We start from the raw sequence: 17,558 nt of genomic DNA on the forward strand, positions 1-17,558 counted from the left end.
GTCCCCTTTTCCTTGTTAGTAGCCTATCCACCTAGACCACTTGCTGTAACAGTTCACCATATTTGATTTCATTCTCTAGACTGACAAAGTTTTCCTTAAGGTAAAACTCAGCAGTTAAACCAGATAAGAAAGCAGGTTTCCTAATTCAGGTTGTATTGGTTCAGCTCAAAAAGTGATGCCAGATCCTTGTTTCCATTCAATGAAGTACCTATGGCTCAAGGAAGCTGAGAGAATAACCTTCAAAGATCCTTGAGCTTCTTCCTGTTGTCCATCTAAGCTGCATCATGTTTTCTGTTTTCTCAGGTCTTTGTTCTAGACAGGCTTTTTGGAAACACCTGAAAAAATTAACTAAATCCTTGCAAAATAGCCACAGAAAATTATTTCTAATCTGAAATAATATGATTTGGACAGATGTGAACAAGAGAAGGGAGGGATAGTTTTTGGAAGAAAGAATGGAAAATAACTCTTGTGAGTATAGAATAAGGCAGAAGATGATTTATGGTCAAACCAAATCATTATAGCCTGTGGTCAGAGAGGGAAACTGTGCAACACCTGGAAATTAGAAAAATCTGTATTTGTTTCCTTTTGTTCTTCTAGAGGTGTTTAGCTCTATTGGCACAGCTGTGAAAGAAGGCATTTCAGTGTGTGTGTTCTCAGGTATTAGCAGTAGGAGTTCTGAGTACAATTACAAGGAAGTTCAAGTGGGTCATATTCCTAGAAGGCCATAGGGAGGATTATTTTGTACTTGAATGTACTATTCTAATTTTCTCTATTGCATGCTGATCAATTATTAGAAAACAAATCCTAGCAGCCTGTCATATGGACATCTAAAACAATTAGTGCTACAATATTCAAAATTAGGTTGTTCACCACAGGGTAGTAATAAAAGATTGATAATGGTTGGTTTATGTTTTTAATTCCATCCTCCCTTTATTTGTGGCTTTAGTATCTCTGCATTAATATTATTTCATTATTAACTGCCTCTTTCTGATATAGAGCTATGATAAATGTTTTCTTGGATCTTCGGAGACTGCTGATGCAAATAGAGTGTTCTGTGGCCAGCTTGGAGCAGTATATGTATTCACTGAAGCACTCAACCCAGCACAGATTTTTGCAATACATCAGTTAGGACCTGGATATAAGGTAATACTGGATATTAAGAGGCATAAAACCGGAATAAGAAAATTGAGAGATACAGTTGGAAGACAGATGAAGCATGTGAATATTCCTCCTAGAATCATGTTGATATTTTCATGTGATTTGTTTTCAGCAATATAAGACTGCTTTGTCAAGTATCTTAACTAACCCTAGTTTTCTACCATCTTTTTGAAAGATGAAAGTTTTGTTCCAAGCATAGCTGAAATATGTTGGTATGCAAAATTAATTACTTATTATTAATCATAATCAGATTAATTTTGTTTGGTGCACTGAATACCAGAGAAATAACTCTCTTCTCTACTGTTTTGTGTTTAAGAACTTGAGTTAAGGCAGATTAATATTTAACAAGGCATAATAAACCAATTCTGTTCAAATACATAGTTTCAGACAGCTGTGTTAAAGTACAAGTTGATCATTTTGCTCATGCTTTGTCACTGACATTGAGGAGACATATTAGACAAACTAATGGTGCATGCATAAACTTGGATCTCTAGTCAGACACATCTTGGAATGGCTGTGTATTGTATTATTTTGTCAAGAAAGACAACACAGATACCTCACAGAAATCTGGAGAAACCCCTTAGTGGATAATACTTGAAAATTAATCCCATCCTAGGTAAACAATGAATTTCAATTTATGCTATCAATTATTCCCAAGTTTTCTTTTTTTCTAATTTTTGAAATCTGTGGTTTCATCCAAAGTAGACTTTGTTTTTCAATATATGTTGTATACTCTGAAAATAACAACTTTTAAAAGCTATAAGTAAAAATCAACATTTAGATTCCAATGGCATTAATTTTGTGTGTTGAAAATTCATACATACTCTTAATCATTTAATTATATCTAGCACCTGAATGACACAGGCAGTTGGAAATATCTTTTATGATATGCATCGATGTAATGTAAACAACCACATGTATCAGGATTACTTGGAGAAGAAGCCTGTTGCATATAGTTGATGGTTAGAATCTGCCTTGAAACTAAAAATAATTAGTCAGTTAAGGAAAGTCCATCACCTGTGCAAACAATATTGGAATATTTTATTCCAAACTTTATGTACTATTTTGTTTGGACAAGTATTTCTGCAAATATTTTTTGGTCATACAAAATAAATTAATGTAGCCTTTTATTTTTTAATAATAAATGTAGTAAACCTTTATGAATTTATTAAATTACTGGATTCCAGTATGCAGAAGCATACTGAAGTGATATCAAAGAAGAATAAGGCTTTCATGTGTTTCAAGAAGTGCAAATTATTATGCAATATTGAGTGTTGAAGGGGTCGATAAGGATATGAGCTTTCTTGCTAAATGACATTTCCAATAGTTACTGCACTAACCTTATTACAGTTGTCAAATTGCCCTGCTTGATTCATAAGCTTTTCTTAAACTACATTTCTGCACACCTGTAGCTTCTTAGTGATTTTTTTAAAAATGTCAGCTACATTTAATATTTTGGGGAAATTCTTCTTTCATGTGTCATGGTTTTAGATTTGGGTTATGTACACTCAACAGTTAATGCTCCCTTGCTCTCTGAGGGAGTTTTCTTCCATGTCTAAAAACCTGGAAGCCTATTTTACTATTTAATACCGGCTAATAAAACAACAGGTTCCCAGAACATCCTAGAAATAGCATTTATTTCTTTGAATTTCTTATTCCCTCACAAAATAAGACAAAACAGAAGACTTTTTTTTACTTTTTTCCAATGCAAGCTCTACTCACAACCAAAAAAGGAACCGTCTTGTAGTTTAGAGATTTCAGGGCACCAACTGTAGCTTTCACTCAAAGCCTGTCTGTTTCATATCTCATTTAAGGGTATTTCTGTAAATCCTTTCAGATTTTGTGCTCGTGCAAAGTTCAGAATACTTCAATATGGGATTTAATAGTCTAAGGGAGACTCAATTGACATATAGCTTGTATTCCTGAACATTAGAGATCATATTCTCGCTCTTACCCAACTTGCTGATGCAAACTGGCCTTTCAGAAACTTTCCTGAAATATTTGCTACATTTCCTGTTCATTCTAATTGTTGGTACTGGTAGCCAATGGGAAAAATCAACTGTTCAACTTTTCCTAAAAAGACCCTAGATGAATTTTGAACTCCAGTTGTGCCAAACTATTTTGCCAAAGAAAGATTATTCAAAGTAGTCGAGATTTTTTTGAAAACATCTTTATACAGATATTTTTTTGTTCCTATGACAGTATAGGGCAGTTCCTTTAAGTCATACTTTGTCCATTATATCTGAGGATCTGATTCTTTAGGGGAAGCAGCCATTCAGCTGCCTACTTTGCCCATGAGAAGAGACTGATTTTTGTCTCTCATTCAGCTGCTCTCACAATCACTCATAATACCCCTAGTCTACCATGACTGCCTTTAAAACCTCTGGAAAACAGAGAACCCTGCATAATCTACCAGTATACAGGACAGTTTGCACAGGTCTCTTAATATACATAGTAAATAATGTTGCAAATGACATCAAAGCCACAAAGTTCAGGAAAAGTGAGAACTTGATCTAGAAATAAAAATGAATCTGTTGCACCTTGTCCCACTCCTGTTCTGTGGTGCAGGTAGAAGCAACAGATTTTAGGAGTGACTGTAGAAGTCATTAAAATAAGTCTTACTTATTATATATATCAAACAATTATGTATTTATATATAATGTTTTTATTATTTATTGCACATGACATGCTTGTACAGTGTAGTAACATAGAAACATTCATACTCCTTCCATGCTGATTTTTAATGTATCTTGAAATTTAAAACTATATTTGATAGAAACATATTACAATTCAATATTTACATTCCCAGGTTTTATCTGTAATAAAGCCTACTCATTTTGAGCCTTGCCGTTTCTGAACAGGACTTTTACCTACTCTGTGGACCCTTTCAGTTGCTGGAAATTGAAGAAAGAAAAAGGAAATGAGAGCAGCATCCTTGTTCTCACTGTGCTTTCCCTGCTGCCCATCCTTGTTCCCAGGCAGCAAAGAGAGGAAAGCCTGCACTGGGATCCCGAGGGGCTGATAAACAGAAGGGAGGGGCAGGGGAGATAATGAGAGGGGAAGGGATGCATCTGATACCAGTGCTTGGTGCTGTTTATAAGAGGATGTTTCTCAAAGCCCTGTTCTAATAGCCCTGCCAAATCTGTGCTACTCCTCCTAACCTTCCCATAGGCATTTCAAAGCAAGTTATCAGTTTATTCCATATGTTGCTTCCGAGTTTGTTTTTGATCAGTGCTGCAATACTAGTCTTTTTGTCACATAAGGCTGGAGTAAGAATACATTCACTCATGCACACACACACACACAAAATAGCACCAAAAATTCAAATTTGCTTAAACTAATTATATAGTACAAGAAAATATTTTATGTATGATTGCTGAACCTACCGGGGCAAAATGTAGTGAATGGTCAATTAAAAAGCTGCAGCCCTGCAGAGGGAGAGCTGCTGGTCTTCAAGTAGTGCTCCTGATCAAGCACAGATTCTTTTACTGGAAAATACAGTGCTGGAGTAATTCTCATTTCTCTCTGTTACTTTCTATTCCTGTAGGAGCAACAAACATACTTTATATGGATCCTGTATATGCATTTTTACCTTATATAGAATGTTAAATCCAAGGCTCTTTCTTTCTGTCTTGATGCCCTCACACTGCTTGTGTCAGACCTCAGAGTTGCATAGGCACAACAGCCTTTAATACCCTCCTATGAATGCATTTTTTCCCCAAGTCCCCAGTACATTATGCATATACTGAATTTCTTTTCACTTTCTGTGGATCAATGATAGTAATAAAGGAGTATCATATATCAAAATTTTAAGCTTCTCTTTACATTTTGCTATAATAATTCAGCTTACTAGACCAGAATGTCCAATTTATGGTCACTTTTGTTAGGCTTTGATGGCAGAATATTCCTTTAGTTCTTGTTTTTTCTTCAAAAAGTGTGAGGCAATATTATGTTGATTCATAAATTGTCTGACTTTCAAATAGTGATCTCTAATAAATTCTTGTGGCGTATTAAACACTGACAACGAGGAGGTAGAATAATGTTACAATTTATGTATAAAATTGATTTAACTTCAGCAGTTTAGAACATTGCAAAATTTCATAGTAATGAAATTATAAGATTTTGTGTTGAAGCACTTTGACTTACTTAAACAGCAGAGTTATGAAACACTGTATAGTGAAAAAACCTTATGAGTTTTGGAATCTGAAAAAGCTGAGAGGCATGAGAGAGTTTCAGGGTAATCAGTGTTTTCACGTGGTAAACATTAAAATATAGTACAAACATCACGTAGATATCTTTGGAAATCAATGAAACCACTAAATTACTTTTCCTCTACAGAAAGTGTGTAGAGATTTCTATGTAGAGTTAAAATGCTCTCTGGGGTGAAATACATGTCACCTTCCTCAGGACAAATCTGTAGTCTGTAGGAGTCATTTCCTGATAAGTGAGATGTAGGCAGCCATATCAACAGAGAGCCAACTCTCAAGTTTTAAGCATAATATTCCTTCTTTGGGAATTTGTACTTCATAAGTAGTGTAGCACAATAGGAACACATTTCTAGATTAGAATAGTTTAGTGCTGAGGAGTGAGTACTCACAGTATGTTATAGTGGTGGTTTTGCTTTGGATTAGTTGTAGTCTGATCCTTTGGGCTGAGTGAATGTCACCTATTGCAGGATATTGCAGGAGTTTCAGCCTGAAAGAAGTCTCTGGTTCTGAACAGCTTTGCAATATGAACAGAGTAATAAGTGGGGACCACTATGCGTTTCCCTACAAAACAGACTCCTAACCCAAATGCATATCACAGAATCACAGAGTGGTTGAAGATGTAAGAAGCAACTGGAAGCTCGAGGTCCTCTGGTCCAACCTCCGTGCTCAAAAAGGTCACCTAGATCGAGTTGCCCAGGACTATCTCCTCACAGTTTTTTAATAAGGCCTAATATAGATTCTCTATCACCTTGCTGTGCAGCTTCACTATGAAAACGTGTTTTCTGATGTTCAGAGGGAGTCTTTTTTGTTCCAGTTTTGCTCATTGACTTGTGTCCTGCCACTGGTCACCACAGAGAAGTTTGACTCCATCTTCTTTCTAACCACCCTTCTGTTATTTATATTTGAGATCCCCTCTGCTGCTTCTTTTCTGCAGGTTAGAGTCACAGGTCTCTCAGCCTTTCATTATATGAGAGATGCTTCAATCCCTTAGTGATTAGTGGCTGTTCATTGCACTCTTTCCATTCAGTCCATGGCTCCCAGTGGGAGCCCAGAACTCCAGACATGGCCTCACCAATGCTGAGTAGAAGGGAAGCAACACCTTCCTCCATTTACTGGCAACACCCCTCCTAGTGCAGCAAGAGATTATCCTTCATTGTCAAACACAGATTGAACCACAGACTTGCTATTTACATGCATTTGCCCTTCCTGCTTGCGTTTTCTGTTATGGTACCTGTGTCTGGTACCTTTTCAGCATTGCAGCTCCCTTCTGCCAGACATCAGCAAGGCTGGGAAAGTGCTGACTATCAGATGTGCTCCAGGGCTTCTCCAGCAGCTCCAGTCAGGTGGCCAGTCTGTTCAGTTTGTGGCCCACATACAAAGGGCTGCAAGTCAGCAGACCTTATATTGCTATGTGTCAGTCACCTGAGCAGATGCACTTTCCCACTGTTTGGCTGTAATCAAAAGAATTTTTTCAGGTTTTCCAGCAGCCCTGAGAGCTCTGAAAAGGCTGGATGGGGTTCATGGGGTTACATAAATAGTAGGAACCTCTAATTTGTTTGGAAAGAGTAGCTGATAGCCTGTAAGTTGCTTGTTTTAATTCTAACATGGATAACAAAAACCCTAGTGCTGGTATACTTTGAATAGTTTCAGTGATAGAGGATTTCATACTGCGGGAGGTTTGGTAGGACAAAATGGATAAAAATAATTTTGATCATTATATGCAGTGAAAGCAAGGGAAAGGATTAATACATAATCTCAGAAATAAATTATTTTTAACTCAGTAAATATTTTAGTGATAGCATTATCTGTATATACAACCCATATATACATTTATATCTTCATTTATAATAAAATGGTGGTAGTTTCTAACAAATTTTCTTTCCTCGTATCAGTACAGCATTGTAGTTTGTTACTGTGTTACTGCTGATTGTCTTTTTGCAACCCTTGAATGGTTGTTATATGCAGTTGTTATATGCCAAGTAAATCTGACAACACTTTGCAGAAAGACAAAAGTCTATCTTCTTGTGTTTATTGATTTGTTAGTGCTGCCAAAAAACTTAATTTTAGATAAGATATGAATCATGATGTGTTTAAAAATAACAAAATTCTTCAGTCTTCCTTGAAAAAGCTCTGAATTTCAGAATAATTAATGTGAAATGTGGCATTTATGATTATTTTGAATTTTATTTTAAGTGGCTTGTTTATATATACTCCTGACTGCTAATGAAGCATGGTTTTTAATGTTGTTCAAAAATAACTATTCCTTTAATCAACATGGTGTAGCATTTTATATTCTGAGTTCATATAAACTAAAATGCAGTACATTTAATTTGTTCTTTGTTTTTAATGTGTTTTATGCTTAAATTTTATTTTAACATATTTATGGCTGGTTAATGTGACTTTTTAAAAGATAGTTACTTCTGAAACTCGCAAACACTGATGCTGAAAGGAGAGATAATACATAAAATACCAAATAATGTATTGACACATTGATGTGGTTAAATTATAAAATCTATCTCATTGTTTAGCAGCATTAGGCTACTGGTAAATGCAAGCAAAGTTTAATAGTTTATTTATTACCTCTCAAGTCCAATGTAGTTTTTTGCACATTTTGTGGCAAGGATTTTTCAAAATTAATTACTTCATATAAGTTTTGGGTTTTTTTCAGAGCACATTCAAATTTAAATCTGAGAGTGACATTCATCTGGCTGAGCACCATAAACAAGTGCTGTATGATGGGAAACTCGCAAGTAGCATCGCTTTTACCTATAATGCAAAGGCCACTGATGCTCAGCTATGCCTTGAATCCTCACCAAAGGAGAACCCTTCAATTTTTGTACACTCCCCCCATGCTCTCATGCTTCAGGTTGGTGCTGCTAAGTTGGTGTTCTGTGATTACTGCTGGCTGACCATCACACAAAGGATTTGTCTGCTTGTGTACAGAGATTGTCCTTTTGTGCTCAGCTCTTAATATAACTTTCACTTGAACTGTTCTTTCTTCACTCCCTTTCTAAAGCAAGGAAAAAAATGTTCCATAGGAAATATAGACTTCATGCTATCAGGCATAGTTTGACATGACACTATAAATTTTCTGTTTAATGTTTGCCTTTAAATATAGTGATTATAATTGAAGTATATGTATTGAAACAAAATTTTTAAAAGTCTGCACTCAATTTGGTGTTGAAGTACTCCAAAATTATATTTTAACTGTCCTTTAAAATTGAGATTAATTGTGTTTTTTCCTTTATTTTATGAATTTAGGATGTGAAAGCTATTGTAACCCACTCGATTCATAGCGCAATTCATTCCATTGGAGGGATCCAGGTTCTTTTTCCTCTCTTTGCCCAGTTAGACAATCGACAGCTGCATGACAGTCAGGTGGAAACAACAGTTTGGTAAGCCTCTTTTAACCAAGATAGAAACTAAATTAAGCTTACAAAATTTTTCCTCTCTTTTTGTGGGAATGTTCTCTAATTTTTTCTAGGTTTTACCCTTGTTTCTTTTAAAGAATAATTATTTTTTTAAGAAGTAGTTTACTATACAAAACTGATATGATTAAATAAGGAATTCAAATCACTCTGGAGTCTTCAAGGGGAGTTTTATGACAATTCATCCACGTTGTGAAAGAAATCAATATGTTTTTACTTGAGAGTGCAATGTTGTTTACCTCCTCAAAGTCTGTGCCATTTAAATTCATATTTCATAACGTTCAAAAATTAATTAATATGTGGTCAGAAAGTTATAGAGCTATGATCTGGCATTTTACGACCATATTATAATTGCAATAGTGACTGGGGACATGCCAAGAGAATTTTAAGCTGGCACCCATGAAGTTTCTCCTGTGATACTGTGGAAGACATCTCTAAGTTGAAAAGCCTTCACAGATGTTATTGCCTCCACTGGAAACCTGAAAAGGACGACCTAGGAGTCTCCTAATACCCTTGCTAACTTAAAATCATAGGATCCTTTAGGAAAAGATCTCTAAGGTCATGGACTCCCCCACTAAACCACATCCCTAAATGCCACATCTGCATGTCTTTTAAATATCTCCAGTCATGGTGCCTCCTTTCTCAAAACTAGCTCAGCTATGGTTATTTTTGAAAAGATTTCTTGCCATGTGCTTGTCACAATAGCCTCCTGTCCTAGAGGCAACACAGGATAGCTAAACTTCTCCAGAAAAATGTGTGGCCTAAATCTTTAAGAGTAACAAATCTGAAAAGGTAATGCTGAATGACTGATATGGTATTTCCCTGGGGGATTATTTGTAAGCAAAGCCTAATAGCAAGCAGTGTCTAGGGGTAAGATAAGCTGGCTTTTCTATTTGAATTAGATGACAAAGTAGGTGCACAATGCAAAGCACATGGCTTATTTTCCTGCCTATAATATTCTTCTAGTAATTATCCTGGTTATTTCTTATTGCATTAGATAGTTCAGTTAAAAATAGTTAACTGAAAAAAATTAACTAATTCTAAAATTGCCAACAAATTAGGAAGACAGAAAAGCTGGTTGTGTATTGGCTAATGTGAAATATTTTCTTTAAATCTTTTCTGCAGGATGTACTTTGCAATGAAGCATTGTAAATTAAGGGAAATAGAACAATAAATGCTTGGTTTGAAATAAGCTTGTAAAAAAATCCCTTTATGTTTTTATTTACTGGCAAAGCAAAAGACAAAAATGTTTTATTCTAGTTTAAGGAAGGTTATGAGTGTATGTGTCTCTACCTAGGAATAAAATGTGTGTGTGTAATAAAATTAAATTCATTAATGAGCTGAATCTGTAATAGATGACAAAGCAATAACTAGACCTGTTTAAAAATGAAGAGCTAATGTGTAATTCAAGTTTTAGAAGTTGAGATAAAGACTAATTCTTCCCAAGTGTGGGGTCTGCCCAGCAAGTGAGAACATTCATAATGGTTAATTGAAAATATACAGAACATTTCTGGAGTTAGTTGAACTGTAAGAAGAAAAAAAATTGTTCTTGAATAAGTCAATGCATTTCTTCTATAATTAGATTATATTCTAAAAAGAGATCTGTAATTCATTGTGCTATATGATTGTGCAAATGCATAATGCAAGAGGATGTGATCCTAACTCAAGAACATATTGAAAAAAAAATTAAGCAAATGGCTGCTTGATGAGATATAATTTATATGTTGAATTAATACGGTTTTTGTGTATGTGCATTGCTTTCTCGTATTTTATTTAATGGGATATAGGTATCTAGAAAAATAGTGCTGGAAGTGAACAAGGAAATAGGCAAATAAAAGAATAAAATATTTTTGGGCTCAAAGAAAGAAGGTAATGGGGAAAGAGTGCTAAACATGAAAAGGTTTGTTTGAGGAGTGGAATAAGGGAAGTGGTGCACTTAATGAATCCTTTCCTTGTTCCCCCTTATTTATTATTGTCTCTCTTTATGTGTCTGATGCTCTGTTATACCTGTCTTACCTATAAAAGTGTATCTACAGCAGCAACAAAGGGCTCTCCCAGTTCTACTCCTTTTCTGAATCCTTTTCACGTCTTTCTGTCCAGCAAATATCAAAATCTGTTTAATAAGCTCAGGGCTCTCAATTATTTGATTTTTTTAGTTTGGATTTTTTTTTTTAATATTTGAAGGGCTTTATTAACAGAACCCAAAACCTCATCATCTGAACATCAAAAAAAATTATTAAAATTATCTACATTTTGTAATTAAGACAGGTATGACTCAGCATCTACTTTTTAAGATTTATAGTTTGATAAGAAATAGGCAGGCTTTCTATCATTTTCTACAGATATGAAACAATCCAGATTGACAGGAATTAGTTTGGTGTATTGATTTTATTTATTAGCCTAATATGAAAAATCTGTGAGTTTCCAATAATTTATATTAATATCTTTAGTTTAATTGAATTTGTCTTAAAGATCATGGGAGCACATTAGATAAATGTTTCCTAACTTGTCCTCTCATCCTGTCTTTCAATAATTTTCTTGTCATAGTTGGCACAGGTATTTAAACTTGAGAGGAAGTGTGGAAGTAATCCTTCCTGAGGTTGTTGCATTTGCCTTTGTGCCTGTCATGGAGACCCATGGTCCCAGTCCATTGCTGCCTCCAGTGTAAAATTCAGAATTTGCATTGTTGAGTGCTGGTAACCCTCTCCCTCTCTTTTGAGGGAGAATGAGGGAGTTTTGAAGGGAAAAATGCTCGATATAGCTCCTAAAATTGCACATCAGTAGTGTGACCTAGCTGTGCTCAGATAAAATCAGTTGTACTTGAATTTTCCCAAACTGTGACAGCCAGAATGTGACTTGTCAAATCAGTCTGCCTGGACAAGAGTTTATAATGAAAATACAGTCACTGTATCGTGTAGTAGAAATCCATTGTAAATTCCTGAACTGCTGTATTTCTGCATACTCCAGGAGGTCCAGGGACTATTAAGGGTGACTAATTTATTACTGGAGTCTGTGGCCCAAAATGTTTTGCCTGTAAGAAGAGGTACTTGCCTCTCTCACACAACACCTGTTCAGCTGACTCATGTTTTTGAATGAAACCTGATTAGTATTATTAGCTTTGTCACATGTTAGGAGAAAAGAATTGAAAAGGCATAAGAAATCACTTCCCCTTTCTCTTCAACAAGCTTACAGAAAGAAAAAAAAACATACTTAAATTGGAAGCTAAGGAAGCACTTTAGAGAGCTGCCATAGCTGTAGCTCATGGAAACATTAATTATTGGTGTATGATTTTGCTTAAAATCACTTTATCTGTTTGTTCTAAGATTACTTTTCAGTGGTTACCGTACTAATCGCCTGTGATGGAGTTATTCATACAATCTTTTTGTATTACTTTGGAGAAGCTGAAAATACAAATAAAGGATTTTTATCTTTAGAAAGGATTTTTTTCCAAAGAGAATCAGACAAAACAAATACCTGCATCATTCTCTTTTATGTAGACTCTTCAAGTTAAATGGTCTGTAAATTAATAATCATACTTAAATCTACAAAGCAACATGCCTACCTTAGCTAAAGGTGCCTTTTGTAAAACCCAATCCAGGTAACTTTGTAATACCCTATTCAAGATGAAACTTGCATTAAGGCAAATCTGACAGAGAAAATTATCATGGGAATAAGGAGTCTAGAGAAACTGATCTGAGTAGTGGTTTAAAAATTAAATAGAATAAAAGAACTGCAATAACAACAACAAAACAAACTAAAAGCCAAGGCAAATTTCACTTTTATCCTAAGGGTGCAAATTCCTGACTTCTAAGGTACTTCTACACAGTATCATAACCATTGGAGGTACTGCATCATCGTGCTTTGGTCTATCACCTTTTTATTTTCTCCTGCTTTTTAATAATGGAAAACTAATGGATTTTTTTTTTTTTTCAGAAATCAGTTATATTTTCAGTACTTATCATAGTTCTCTGATTTAGTGGTGATTGACATATATAGTTTCATTTTCTATCTGTATCTTGCCTTCACTGCAGACAAACTGATCTGTTCTAGGAAGGGCATGATATAGAAGATACATAGGAATGGGCTGAAGTATGCTTTATATCCATGGGTGTTGAAAGTAGGAAAGAATGGAGAGAAATTTTGTGCAGCAGTGCAGGAAATTTTGCAAGTTTAATATGTAATGTCAATTACTATGCAGCAATCTGGTGCATGTTAGTTGCTGGTAAGTTTGTTAAATTCTGTTTGAAAAATTGTTCAACTTAGATGACAGTCTTCTCATCAATATTATTTTCTCTCTGTCAACAACAACCTTTTTAAAAGAATGATTTTGGCAACCTGTTTCCGCTGATAAATATTTTCATATTTCAAATTTTCAGTTTTAATTTGTGTTCATTTGCCAAGGTGAATAAATAAATTGAGTATCTCTAGAAATTGTTAAAAGTTCTAGATACAGTCCTCCAAATTAGAAAGATTAAATTTTTAGAATGCAATACTGAGGGGAAATATACATTAGTATAGATTTTTATATCTAGATATATATTTCCTTGAGATCAGTCTGACAGTGTGGGGAAAGAAGTTTTGAAGAGGCTGGAATTGTCTGAGAATTTGTCTGAGAATTCAAGCAGATCAGATGCTCGCTGGCATAAAGTATGTAAGGTGAAGAGCATTACATGTGAAACCAGTGTTGTGTGCAACAGGTGTTGCTTAGTGCAGTTTCATTCTTCCCTCCTCCTCCTTTTGGAGGAGGAGGGAAGAATGAAACTGCACTAAGCAACACCTGTTTCACCCAAAAGTCTAAGCAGCCACTCTGAGGGAACAAGTCCACAAAACAAAACCCAAGCCATAAGTACCATACAATTCCCACCCCCCGCCCCCCCCAAAAAAACCAAAACCAAACAAAAAAACCCCAAAAACAACAAAACCCAACCCTGCAGACAGTATGTAGTCTGTTTTCTGCCTGCCTCTGATCATCTTCAGTACTATACATGCAGTGAAAATTTTAAAAACATCCATTTTGATTTTATAGTTCTTCTATGAGTTAAAATATTACAGATCTTTTACTTACTTAATTTTCTGCATAATAATGTGAGCAAACTGCTACTTAAATTCAATTATTATGTTAATTTTTATGAATACTGTGATCCTATACAATATTCATCTCAAACTTCATTGTGCCTCTATGTGCCTGCCAGATGGTTCTTTTTTAACTGCTGCATTTTCTGGTACTTGGATTTTTTTTAATGTGCTTGAAGGTGTAATGGTGCATTCATGTGTGCTATCCCAAGATTTGAATTACTATATACTGCAGTCAACTCTATTATTTATGGTGGCAATCTTGGATAATGCAGAAGGATTAGGAGTTAGAGTTACTGCCTGCAGACCTGAGCTGACTCTGCAGAGCTCGATTGAGGTATCTTTATGTGTCTGGATCAATAGATGTTAAAAGCCATTTTGGAATTAAGTAAAAGCATAGCTCATTCGCAAAGGTATTGGCTGAATTAATACATTTTCTTGAAACTAGAAACACTGGCATCACTCTGTAGTAGCAGGTAAGGTAGCTCTGTGCAGAGCAGGCAGGACTAATTAGTTCAGCCACAGCCTGTATAAAGATGGTTAATATCTAAAAAGTGATGTTTGGGCACTGGCTGCATCTGAATTACTACACTTTTTTTGAGTCAGTCTTTCTTATGTAGAACCAGCTTGTCTGTTTCTGTGTCTGTGGCATGGTTAGGTATAAACTGGTCACTTTCTATTTCTGAGTTGGCTTGTGGTTTATGTGCGCTTAAATAGAGGGAAAGAGGGAAAAATCTTTATTGTTATGGTGTCAGTGTGTCTTACAACTTGCATTCAGAGTCTATCAGAATTTCTAACAGTTGTATAGAGATTGTATTAAGAGAAGTCTAGCCCAAGAGTTTGCATCTAAATTCATAGAATGAACAAGTAAACTGTGATACAAATTTAAAGGCTTTTGACAAAGTACTTCTGAGAACACTTAAGTCTGTTCATGGGACAAAAGTATTTACAATCCATTTTAAGATCTTTTTTTTTTCCATTTCAATATCATATTAATAATATTTGCTATTGTAATTTAACTTCTAATTCTGAGACGATGTGTGCTGTTTCTTGACTTTATGCATAATAGTTTGTTGTCCTAAGTCATAAGGTTACTCATAGAGGATGGTAGAGAGGTGGAAAGAAAATGGAATTTTCTTTCATCTATTACATTTTTTTTCAAAAATCTAAATTTAAATCTTCAATACTTTGTGTGAGCTGCTTATGGCCTTTCATTTTAGTAAAAATGACTAGATTCTTATTTTAGATGACAAATACAATAGAAACTTTTGGTTGGGGTAAGAAAAAATTGATGCATATAATCTGGTCTGAAGTTGATGTGACAGCTTGACAGGCTGTTTTGATAAAAGCTTTGGAGTGCTGTAAATGGATATTATCTGTGTTCTTTTATTGCTGTCACTCTGTGAAGCATTCTGTATGTGATTTTAGATGGATTATTATGACCATTCAACAATGAAGAAAGACAAGGAACTATTTCATGTTCCCAGCATGTACTTTGGCTATTCTCTGTTCTTTTGCATGGCAGCCTCACTCAACAAATAGAATAAATCTTGTTTTCCTTAGCACTTTCATTATTTTTTGGTGCTAGCATGGAATAACCAATCTCAAGATTAATTTCAAAGTAAGAGATTGTATTTAAAGAGCAAGTGAACCTTTAGATGACTAGATACTGTAAGTAAAGTTGAAATGTATCAAATGCAGGTTGGACATTTTCTTTAAGTCCCTTTTTCATACCTGCAAAACCCACAGTTTTCACTCTTGCCTGTGTAAAACCTATGTGAGAACATTTGAGGTTGCAGACACTTGTCTGTACAGCTAGGAACTGTTACATCTATTTAATTTATAGAAAAGGAATTATGACTTTATGTATGCATTATATATGCACTACAATACATTCTGTCCTCTACCTTTTTGAGATATTTGAAAAGTAATTTTAAATATTTCCTTTCTGTCACATTTTTTTTTTCTTTCTCCCTTTCCTCTGGGTTTTTCAGCAACAGATGAGTGTATATTTTTTTTACTCTCATCACCCAAGAGTCAATTATGATTTATTTTCCCGTGGTGGATTGATCTGTCATATGTTTGCACTGCTGGTTTTCATAACATAGTTTCACTTTCTTGCCAATTCCATCTCCTGAAGTCTTTCATGTCTCTTATGTTACTATACTGTAACCTGTTCGTATTTTCTGAACGCTTGGCTTAAAAGTACTGCTGGGATGGGCTATTGGGTGATTTCCTTGTAGCCTCTGGAGTCCCCCTGTGCTTTTCTAATGGGATGAAAAGTAATCCTGAACTTTTATTTGGTCAGGCAGATATTAATCTCATGTTAGGTCTTTAGAAAGTTTGAAGGAATCTCTCCCCCCTGCTGTTGTTCCACTGTGGTTTGTGGTGGGCATCATTGCCTGTGTTTATGTTCGAACGTTTTATGCCTCATTCCTGTGTAATAGTGACTCTAGGGACTGAAAGTGTGGAACAAGGACATACCTAGTGACTGCAAATTTTGCTATTTAGCATAGCTAGTCTGGCTGGTGAAATGTTTGACACGGCCCCTGCCTGCATCATTCTGGCACTGTCAGTGGGATTCCACTCAGCGTCTCTGCCTCTCAGTTGCCAGAACTTTGGCTAGAACTGCAGGTTCCAGGACTGGATATTTAAAACATGGGATAGTCACGGTCAAACCAGGAGAACTGACATTCCCACTGAATTCCCACTCCTACCACTGTAAAATGTGAAAAATCACTGGAGAAATTTCTCAACAGGAAAAATAAGATTTGTATTCTTCTAAGGAATTGTTCACCATCTTAAGCCTATTTCTACTCACTTTATAGCTGGTGATTATTGAGAAAGCACCATTTTTAATCTGAAAAAAATCTTGTTCTTTACATGCAGTGCTACCCTATTGGCTTTCTTGGTTGAGCTTCTTAAGAGTTCAGTAGCCATGCAAGAACAAATGCTTGGTGGAAAAGGCTTCCTAGTCATTGGCTATCTCCTTGAAAAGGTATGTTTGGAGGATTTTTATCTTTGTTCTTGGTATTTCTACTTTCATTGTGATACTTTCAATCACTTGGCTCAAATGTCTGGTGGATAAATATGTTTTTTATATACGCACTGCAAATTAAAAATATTTTATACATTGTCTACAGGAGTCTCTTCATCTTCCTCATCCTCTTTTACACCAGTATTCAAAGAATCAATTTTCTCTAGGTGATTCTGTTCTCTTATTTATGTTGTTGCTTTAGATCTGTTTGTGAATCACTTTCAAGTATTTTCATTTCTGCATTTTCTCTCCCCCCAGACTTGCTTAGGAAAGGTCTCTTGTTTCTAGTTTGTACCAACATAGCAGAGATGTCATAACTGAGATTAATTTGTGTGTGTGTGTAGGTTAATCAAAGTTAAATTCATCTTCTGTGAGTCAATTCTGAAATTGTTGAAATAATTGTCCTGTGTTTTGAAGAAGAAAAACTGTAAGAAAAATTAATTTCTGAAAGAAATAGTTGCAAGGGGCATTCCTTGTACCTGTTCATTTTCAGGCATGATGAGCAGTTATCATAGAACTGAGGTTCAGTTCAGTTGCCTGAGGAACATCACCTGTCTCCCTGCCTCATGACACCCTGTTACTGGGGTTTAATAATCTAAATAATCTAAGTAATCTCAATAACTTTAGCTATACTAAGATAGTGATGGCCCTACA

General features: G+C 35.3%; 1 protein-coding gene across 6 annotated transcripts in view; it reads left to right on the plus strand.

Moving 5' to 3' along the window:
• The window catches only part of NBEA (neurobeachin), a 452,087-nt gene that overhangs the window by 102,284 nt on the left and 332,245 nt on the right, over window positions 1-17,558 (plus strand). For all 6 annotated transcript variants that reach the window (XM_088159561.1, XM_088159562.1, XM_014868920.2 and 3 more), the window contains exons 8-11: window positions 997-1,143; window positions 8,035-8,232; window positions 8,628-8,761; window positions 16,757-16,865. In XM_088159561.1, the coding sequence (XP_088015687.1) occupies window positions 997-1,143; window positions 8,035-8,232; window positions 8,628-8,761; window positions 16,757-16,865 (588 nt within the window). The remainder of the gene's footprint in view (window positions 1-996; window positions 1,144-8,034; window positions 8,233-8,627; window positions 8,762-16,756; window positions 16,866-17,558) is intronic.

This window comes from Sturnus vulgaris, chromosome 2, assembly GCF_052056855.1.
Source record: "Sturnus vulgaris isolate bStuVul1 chromosome 2, bStuVul1.hap1, whole genome shotgun sequence".
NCBI classification, from domain to species: domain Eukaryota; kingdom Metazoa; phylum Chordata; class Aves; order Passeriformes; family Sturnidae; genus Sturnus; species Sturnus vulgaris.